The following is a 10,327-nucleotide window of genomic DNA, read 5'->3' on the forward strand; positions in this document are numbered from 1 at the left end:
TGATAAATGTACAAATCCTTGTTTATTCTTTTTTGTTTCATTTTATCATTGTTTAGTGGTTTTAATACTTCTCTTTCTCTGTTGTGATTTCTACTCTGTAGTGCAATTTTTTTTTGGGGGGGGGGGGGGGGGGAACTGTTCATCAAATAGCAAGTGGAAGTTTGATTTTCTACTGAACCTATAAAATAGTTTGACAATTTTTCAATGGATACAAAATTCAATTTGAACTTTTTATTGCTTTGGTGTTGCAGCTCAATAGCCACAACTTTCCAGCCCTGATCTTCATCATTATATTGAAAATTATTTCATTATTTTTTTGCTAATGTCCATTACAAGATCTACATGTGTTTGTTTGTTTGTATTTGAATCGTCTTCTCATAAGTCAATGAATTGCTTCTTAATTGGATACTCAGGGAAATAACATTAGCTCATTTTATCTCCTTTCTAGATGGTCAATGAATTGCTTCTTGGCTGGATATCCAGGAAATCTCTGCATTTTGGGAGAGAAGAAGATGAAACCGACTCAGAGGAGTTGGGCATGGGTTTCACAAGATCTCATGGGTGGTTTTTCTAGAGAGCAAAGAGGAGCCGTTGGAATTTTTATGAACATGTGTCGACCGAGCAGGTATCTATGGGCACTCTATGGGTGATGGCCTCTATGGAGAGGATCCGAATCCTCCTTAGTTAAGGAAAAAAAAAAAAAAGGTATCTGATAGTATGTATCTGCACTGAGATAGACATAACGGGTGCGAAAATACCACGTTGCTCCACTTTGAAGATGCTCACACATGTACTCCCATTGGCCACAGGCGCTAGTGTGTACGTGCACTATGGATAGCGTTCTCTCGTCCTTTTTTTTTTTTTTTTTCCAGTGTGGAATATCCACATCGAGTTGTATTTGAATTACCTATTGTAAAATGAATACGGACAAAGTTTCTAAGCTTTTGTAAAATTTTCATCAATGAAATGTCCAAATCAAAATCATTATGAGTCCATGGAGGTGTCAATGATGCCATGGAAGTTGCATTGAGCGGCTGGGTGTGGGTAGGGAGGGGAGAGGAAGGGGAGAGGAAGGGGAGAAATGAGGTTAAAGTTAAGATGAGATTGCGAAATTGCACTTTTAGACTTTTTTTATTTGCTGAATCTCCCAATCCATTTGTTACCCAAAAAAGAAAAATCTTTCTATGCATTTTAAAAAAACATAATCTTCAATAAATACAAAATCTTGATGAACTTTTAATTCCTTTGAAACCATCATCTCTATTTAATGCCATGCGGGTCCAAAATACCTTTCACTATTTCAAACACTCGTCCAAAAACGATGATAGCCATCGATGAAGGAACTCCTCCTTCCTTCACCGTATCATGGCTTGATAAAAACTCAAGTCCGTAAAATTATTTATTTGTTTCGATATTTCAAATTCCAAAAATATAACAGTCTCTCTTTCCATATTTCAATTTATTGTTTTGATGCAATCTGAGAAAATAAAATTACAGCCATAGACAGTTCAAAAATATTCCCGTCATATGCTCAAGAGCAAACAACAGTAGAATTCACTACAGAGAAATCAGTAGGTATTAACCACGCATACTTGAAGCTGATTGGATGTCCTTTCACAATAGCTGTACCATTGTTGATCAAGCAGTTGTTATTGTCAACCGGTTTACAGATTGCTGGGTCAACCGGTTCAACAGTGCTTAGACCAAAACACCGAATCAAAACGTTGGATTGAGGGCAAACACAGTTGTTACTAATAGTGAGAATGAACTCAGGTTTCCCTCCTATAGACTTTCCAGTAGCATTGAGTTTGATCGAAAGATCCCTTTTGCTACATTGCTGTCCATAACCTGCAAGATGGATCAAGAAGTCAAGAAATTCATGGGTTTTTCTTATTTTTTTTGGGTTAATGGAAAATAAATTAAAAGGAAAATGCAACATATAGCGAAGAATTAAAAAAAAAAAATTTTTCCCATAAATAGAAAAAAAGATGTTTCATGATAATAAATAGTGATCATAGTCTCCTGGTCAAAGCTCCCATAGGCAAGCATTGAGTGATAGTGAGGCGTGCCGACAATGATGATGGGCCAAAGGCTTCTTTCCACTAGGCTACCAACCCTTTGATATATAATAATCAATTTTAAAGATGAGGGAGAAATAACAACTAACAATAGATGATACATCAAAATCGAGGAGAAGAAAAGTCATAATAAGGGAGTCATGGCTTCTAACCCTAGTGAACTTACAATAACCCAAAGGTAAGATAGTTAGATGATCCCAGCCTTAGGCTACATGATTTGTGAATCAAATTAGGGTTAACACATCTCAGACCAACAGATATTGTTCCATTCACCGTTTCAATGACCTTCTAAGACACTGTCCCAGGTACTAACAACTGGTCATGCATATATGATTTGGAGATGAAGATCCATAGAAGAATGAGTCTCACTCATGGTTCAAGTAAATCATAGTCACTGCCTCACTCTTTATACTAACCTTGCCCAAAAATGAAGAAAAGGAGAAGAAGAGAACGGAAGAGCTTTATGGTTTCTGCCATGATATCTTGTAGCACTAGGCGAAGTGACCAGACTCTTTATGAAGTTTGGAACTTGGGGTGCCACTCACTTATAAAGTGCCTACTAATGCTCTTTTAGAAACCATTTTTTTTTTTTGGGGGGCGGGGGGGGGGGGGGGGTGGGGTGGGTGGGAAATAGAAACTTATGATTCTTAAGGTAATGAAAGGATATGAAAATCAAAAGATTTTCTGCCATAACTGCGAAGATCACATAGTTGTAAGCCCTATCATATAGCTTGATCAATTAAGGGTTTTCAACGGATTGGATTCCATCAGGTTTGATCTCCATTGGATATTGTTCTTAAGGAAATGCCTATATAGAATCGATTAAGAAAATCAAATCCACGGAGAAAGCTTTTTCATCACCCAGGGGTAAAGTAAAGAGAGAATCTCTTCATTTATGGTCATTTGATTTAAATAGCCTTCTTAATTTGAATTTATCCTTCCAATACAATTAGATCCGGATCAATATCGATCAAGATTGATCCCAATCTAATCCTCAAGAAAAAAAGTCCTAGACTCTGGCGGGGATGCATGGTATAATAGGATGAAAAACATTTTGTGGGCGGCTCCGGAAAGCAGCCCATTCTCTTAGGCTTCCATTGGTTGTAAAGGAAAGTAAATGAAATGAAAGTAAAATTTTCATATATAATTAAAAAAAAATTATAATTGTTACCCAATTGGACTATATTATTAATTCTAAATCATTCCAAGTTTTTTTTTTATTTATTTATTAAAATTCATATTACTTTGTATCCAAAATAATATATAAAATACAAATTATGTGTAAAAAATATCATTACTAAATATGGTAAAAAAATTAAATAATTTATACAATCACATGGGATTATGATTATAAAAGTTTATTCTTTAAGTTCGAAATCTTCATTTCTCTTCCTTTTAATTTTTTCTTCCAACCAAGTATAGCCTCAAGGGCCATGTACAGAACCGTATGGGAAGCTGATCTGAACTCTCTTGACTCTCTTATCGGACCATGAGGTTATAAGTTCTCAAAATAATTCTGCTTTCACTGGGCTAGTTTCACAATGGCTCTGTTTGATTGCAAGAGGAATCAAAGTAAAGGGAAGGAAATTTTTCAAATTTGATAAGGAAATCTTTGTAATCATGACTCCATATGATTATATCACTAATATCAAATCATTCCATAGTTGGTTGATAAAATTTACCTTACTTTGCAGCCAAAACCATTTGCCATAAAATATAAAAAATTACATGTAAATTGTATCATTACTAAATATGATAGAAAAATTAAGTAGTTTATATTTACCAAAAAAAAAAAAAAGTAGTTTATAAAATCACAAGGAATCACATGGGATAATGATTATAAAAATTTAATTTTTTAAGTTTACAAATTTCACTTCTCTTTAAATTTCCCCTATATGATCGAACTTAGGACGTCGGAGTTTGTGGCTCGTACCAAGTTCGTTGCTCAGTAGTTATGCTACCCCTTGAGTTTGAAATTTTTTTTTTCTTCTAATGGTAGTGAAATATACATACTTTTCTTTTTTCTTACCATTTAATTTCTTTCCTATTCTTTTCTTCTCTTTTCTAAATTCTATTTTCTTTTCATTTCCTTTCTTTCTTCCCTTCGCTACCAAACCTAAATCCGTATCAATTTTTTTGAGTAGAAGTAATCAGTCACAAGAACCCTGAATGGGTCTTTATTTCTGAAATCTCATAAATTTTAAGAAATTCTATAGATTTTTAACATGAATCAGTCATATTGGGTCAAGCGGAATTGAAATCAATCCGGTAGATTTTGATATGAACCGGCCAACTCACAATTCCAATTCCTCATCCTTTAGATAGATTACAACATTATTATATCCCATAAAAAAATAGAAAACTTCAATAGTCATGGGCAGCAATTCTTTATGTTCCTTGGGCAGATTGGGAGAAAATTAGGGCTGGGAAAACTTCCCTGACTTGGTAATTGGGGCCAGGGCAATACTAGAGTGATGCTATGGGAGGAACTCCCTTTTATTATAGTCACAGTAACCAGTTGGCAACAAATTCCTTTCATGACTTCAGTCAAGGCAAATTGTGTTCCGGTGACTTAAAATCTTAAAAGTTTACTAATGGAAGATGAAAAGGTTAAAAAAATATAATTAAAAGTTTCAATAATGAGATCTACAATAAAAAAGGAAAAGAAACAGAATCCTATCCTAAATCTATGTCTACCTCAAGAAAGATCAGATTTGGAAGCATTGCAGGTTGGTGTTATTTGTTGAGTTGATGTCCCCCTTCACACGAAATCTCTTTATCGTTTAAATAGTAGTCTCTCATTTCAAATACGAAGAATGGTTGAGTAACCCTTTCCTCTTTCTCATTCTAGCCAAAGGACAGCTGTTTGCTCAAAGAAATCTTGTGGTAATAATGACCCTCAACCTAAGGGTGTCAATTTGGTTTTGATATCAAATATGTTGAATCCTCTCTGTTGAGCGACTGAGTTTCCGTCAACAAAATACTAGTTTCAATCGTATCGAAATCATACCGAAGGATATTTGATACAGTTTTGATATGAGAAAATAATTTTTTTTTTCTCAATATAGTATGATATCTGTATTTAAGATAAGAGCATTTGATATATATCGAATCACACTGAATTATAAAAACCGTGCTGAATATTAATACTGTATCAAAATATTGAAGATATATACATAAAGGAAAACATGGCAATAATATCAAAATAGTATCAAATATCAAAACTGTACTGTGCCGATGTGGTTATGGATACCAAAGCCGTATCATATACCAGAATTGTACCAAATTGACACTCTTAAGTGAACCCTAATCCTCAGGTGGAGGAAAAATTCTCCTCTTCATTTTGTAACAGAATTAGTCATGCTCTTTAGATTTTATTGCTCGTGTTGATTCCATGTAAAAGGGCAAGTTGTTAGAAAGCTGCAAGACTATGAGAGATCAAAATGATAAACTATTGGTTACATAAAGGGGGAAGGAAGTGAAGGACATTAATTTGGAGACTCATTTCTCACACTTGGAGAGGAAGATGGAGCTCAAGACGATATGAAGGTCATAATTAAACTGTAGTGCAAGCTTTGATTAGCGCTTCAGCTTAATTATGAGCATCATTATCATCTTGTAGACTCATTTCTCACACTTGAAGAGGAAGATGGATCTAAAGAAGCTTTTGTACGTTTTTTTATTGGCCCTCATGTTAGCGTGTATCTGCATGACTGCATCAATAGGATAGTGTTCTCTTGCATTTGATATATTAACAAAGTTGATAAGAAATAGTCCACTTGTAGAACAAAGTTACTTATGGTGTACCAAACATTTGCGAGTTTGTCCCCTCAAAAAAAAAAAAAATAAATAAATAAATTGCGAGTTGAGGACAACAGCTAGTGCAGTAAAGCCTAGCCCCAGGAGCTCTTGATTCCGATCCCATTCCTCATCTAGTCTAAGAAACCCCCACCCACCACCACCACCAAAAAACAAAAAAAGAAGAAGAAAAAAGAAGAAGAAGAAGAAGTTTGAGTCTATGCCCATTGCCCACATCATCCTATCTCACTAAAGAAATTTCAATTCTGAAGAAGAAGAAGAAGTTTGAGTCTATGCCCATTGCCCACATCATCCTATCTTACTAATGAAATTTCAATTCCAATTGAACAAATAAGGTAACACATGATTTTAGGTATTAGCATCGAATCAATATCAGCATGGACCATGATCGATACCGTAATGATATTAGCCAAAAAAATTGATTTTTATTTATTTATTTATTTTTATTTTTGACTGATCCGGATCAATACGAAAATGATACCTGTTGGTTTTGCATCAACTTCGGTCATGATTGATACCAAATCAGGTCACATCATGAACTAAATCCCTGTGTAAGGCCTTCCTACATGGTCTAGCTTATTGTGTGTCCTAAGGGAAAAATGAAGTGGTTGTATTGAGGTAGGGTATGAGTTAGAAGTCTAGACTCTAAAGTGAAAACTATGCATTTACTTTAAGAAAGGGTTTTTTAATTTTCTCCCTTTGTAAAGGGTATATATGGCGCACAAGATTGATGCATGTGCGAGGTTCGAGGGTGAGAACTATGTAATCTTACCCCAAGAATATTGAGAGGTTGTTTCAAGTTTCGACCGCATAACCACCCGATTCAATATTTGTACCTTATACCGTTGGACCATTTTTTCACTTGTGTAGTCTAAATTCCCTAAATTAACAACACTCCCTAGTTTTTATTTACAAAAACAGCGTATGAATGCCATTCTCTTTGACTAGTATCAAATCGAATCAGATCGATACCACATTTTTTTTTTAGTCTAAAAAAAAAAAAAAAAAAAAAAAGAAAAAAAGAAAAAGAGGAATATCCTAAAAAACACTCACCTGGATTTTTATTTACAAAACCACCCTATGAATGCCATTCCCTTTGACCGTTGGAGATGGCATGACTACAGGGCTAAAGCATTTTTCTTGCCTTCTTTACATTATTGTATTCCAAAGAAGAAAGTCATTAGAGATAAACTTTAAACCATAAACCTAAGCAATACTAAGGCCTGGGGATATACAGATCAAAGCCATCTGGTGTCTGTCTTGTGACTTTGGAAAAAGGCTGGGAGAGAAGAAATGGGGGAAGCAGTAGCAGAGATAGGTGTTCGCTTACGTTATGATATTGAATCAATTCTCTCCTCACCTGGGAGAGATTATCTCATCCGGAACAACGGTGATCAGGTGAGATTTTAACTGGTTTTCTTCCACTTTTCCTCTTATCTCCATGAATTTTTCTTAGGATCTTTAATCTCAAGTTGGTCAACGGGTGTAGTTTTTGACTCTCCAATCCATTTTCTCTTCTTTCTTTCTTTGTTGATTCTTTGATCCTTTTGAAGGAACTGGTTTAATGGCTACCTCAAACTTCATAATCTGATAAAAAAATCTGAAACAAAAACTGGGTTAGATTAAAGTTTGAGAAATTAGGCAGTTTGTTATGTGATCTCCTCTTCTTGGGGATTGAAAGAATAAATTTAAAAGTTTGAGAAATTAGGTAGTTTACCTAAATGAACTTTTCACAATCAATTTAAATCTTTTTCTTTTTAAGCTGTAATCCATTTAGTTTAGTTCTTGCCAGAAACTATTTTTTTCTTATTGTAGGAGACCTCAAGTTTTAGGAAGATAGTGATGAATATCAGTCATGAACCTAATCACCAAGTGATGCATGATGAGCTTGGTGGGCTGGGATCCTGCATCCTTCAAAATTGGTGGGTCTCAATGATTGGCATTATTTTTTATATGAAATATAATTGAACAAAAGTATTATTCTTTGTAAGTAAATAAATAAATAATAAAATGATGTAACAGTGCACCAAGCTTCCGCAACTGATTGCGGGGTCCGAAGAGGGTCATAATGTGTGCAACGATACTCCCACCTAGCCAAGAGATTGTTTCTTTACATTAACTTATAACCATTAGATCATAATGGAGCAACCTTGTTATTGTGGTGAGGTCCACCCTTGGTCCACATAGGTAGGGCTTCCTTGACAGCCGCCCTTCTTTTAGAATTCAAGAGAACCAAGAACCAAGTGATGGGATTTAGGGGTTGGATGACAATTATGACTTGGTACTTGTTTTCTAAATGTTTGATTACTATTTAAAAAAAAAAAAAAAAGGAAAAGAAAAGAAGTTGATTATAGTTTGGAAATATTTATATATGTATTATGATAATGTTGTGGGATGTACGATGGGATTGAGTTAGGTAGTTATTATATTATGTTTAATTTAGTTAGGTATAAACCCTTAGGATATATTGATATTTTATATGCTATAATGATTTACATATCTGCTGTATATTGAATAGAACCATATTAAATACGCATTTTTAAAATCTGAACTTCCTGCAAAAAAAATATATATATATATATATATATATATTCTGAACTTTATTGTAAACATTTTTTATGCCAAAATTTTAAGAGAAAAATTGGAGTCTAGGTCTCTTTAATACCTGCACGTATTAATTCCATTTTTGGTTACCGTATGTAATAACTAGGGTCCATGGGATCTTTATTATCAGTATTTGTTAGAATGACAGGGCTTATGTTAAACACTGTATTGATATAAATATGAATTGATAGGATATCATAGGAATTTTGTATACTATCATGCCGACAATACATGCGGCCCATTCTTTTCTTTGAATGTCTCATAAAATACATACAATTTTCATGGAAAAATGAATTCTAAGAAAATGGTATTGAAAAAAAGAATGAATTGTTAATCCCTCATTTTACATTTAGCATCAAATTAGATCTAAATTCTAACTTCCTTTAGCACAAATGAAGTTTGTCAAGTTGCAAAATAAAAGTAGGTGCATGGACATGCATAGATCGATGAGAAGTATAAGGATACATTGACATACATGGGGATATTTAATTGAATTGAGCTTAAAATTGACACATATATCAAGAGTTCAAACATTGAACTAATTATCCAATGGTGGAGTAGACACATCATCCTGCCATGTGGCTCAAAATGATGATCGGTCTGATAGGCTTATCAAAATGGGGCAGTGCAATTGAAAATTTCCCATAATATAATTAACTAAACGTCAAAATAGGTATAACAATATAAATAGAGGTGTTATAGTGGATGTTGAGATGAATGAGTGATAAAACTAGAAAAGATGAGATAAGGAATGCACAAATTAGAGCTAATTTAGGAATAGCTTTGTTACATGACAAATTGCGAGAAAGTTGTTTGAAGTGGCTTACACATGTGCAGTGGAGGCCTTTGAGTGCTAAATTATGAAAGGGTGATTTGCTTAAGATTGAAGGAGCTTAATGAGTCGAGGGTAGTCCTGAAATGACTCTAGGAGAAGTGGGGAAGAAATATAAGCATTAATTTAATGAAGCAACTGATCACTTCTATATGTTAATTTTCCTGCTGATCTAAACTAAGATGCACCATCCTTTTCTTTTTCTTTCTTTCTTTACCCTTGGTGAACTTTGCAGGTTAAAATCAACACCTTGAAGGGGAAGACCATTGGCCTTTATTTTGCAGCTTCATGGTGTGGTCCTTGTCGACATTTTACTCCAAATTTGATAGAAGTCTACAATGAACTCTCTCCACAAGGAAAATTTAACGTTATCTTGATTTCAGAAGATGAAGATGAGGATTCATTCAATATGTATTTCTGCAAAATGCCTTGGCTTGCATTCCCTTTCTCAGATGCAGAGAGACGTGATCGCTTGGATGAGTTGTTCAAGGTGCGAGGGGTACCACATCTTGTAATCCTTGACCCAAATGGAAAGGTTATGAACAATGATGGTGTTGATATCATTGATGAGTATGGAGTTGAAGGATACCCATTCACACAAGAAAGAATTTTAGAACTAAAAGAGCAAGAAGAGGCAGCCAAGAAAGAGCAGTCATTGAGATCCATATTAGTCTCCAGATCTCGTGATTTTCTAGTTTCAAATGATGGAAAGAAGGTAAGAGATTTTTTATCTCCAGGCTTTTGATGTATCATCTTTTAGTTGATTGTTTTATACTTTTGTTTGGAGCGAAAGTTTTCCTCCATCAGGTTGGAATGTACACCACTCCATTCTAGTTTTTACAAACTCCTTTAGGGTTTCAGTATGTTCCCAAATACCCTTTAGATGAATTCTCCCACCCATCCCATGCTCACAGTGAATAGATTCTCATTCACCTGGTTCTAGGAAAACTCGGTCCTTAAGTATATATTCTTCTTTAAGTGTTTTTTTTTTTTT

At 34.5% G+C, this 10,327-nt stretch overlaps 2 protein-coding genes across 2 annotated transcripts in view; one reads left to right on the forward strand and one right to left on the reverse strand.

The window, feature by feature from the left end:
• Nucleotides 1–1,386: 1,386 nt before the first annotated feature.
• On the reverse strand, nt 1,387–2,578 carry LOC122059334 (TPD1 protein homolog 1-like). Its single transcript, XM_042622060.1, has 2 exons — nt 2,495–2,578; nt 1,387–1,848 (listed from the first exon to the last, which is right to left on the reverse strand). Exons 1-2 carry the CDS (start codon nt 2,553–2,555, stop codon nt 1,532–1,534), a joined length of 378 nt encoding a protein of 125 aa, XP_042477994.1. The 5' UTR covers nt 2,556–2,578; the 3' UTR covers nt 1,387–1,531.
• Nucleotides 2,579–7,036: 4,458 nt separating this feature from the next.
• Nucleotides 7,037–10,327, forward strand: part of LOC122060164 (probable nucleoredoxin 1) — a 5,932-nt gene continuing 2,641 nt past the window's right edge. Inside the window, exons 1-2 of the mRNA XM_042623357.1 lie at nt 7,037–7,295; nt 9,569–10,048. Of these exons, the coding sequence (XP_042479291.1) occupies nt 7,191–7,295; nt 9,569–10,048 (585 nt within the window). The 5' untranslated portion in view covers nt 7,037–7,190. The remainder of the gene's footprint in view (nt 7,296–9,568; nt 10,049–10,327) is intronic.

Source organism: Macadamia integrifolia, chromosome 13, assembly GCF_013358625.1.
Source record: "Macadamia integrifolia cultivar HAES 741 chromosome 13, SCU_Mint_v3, whole genome shotgun sequence".
Taxonomy (NCBI): Eukaryota; Viridiplantae; Streptophyta; class Magnoliopsida; order Proteales; family Proteaceae; genus Macadamia; species Macadamia integrifolia.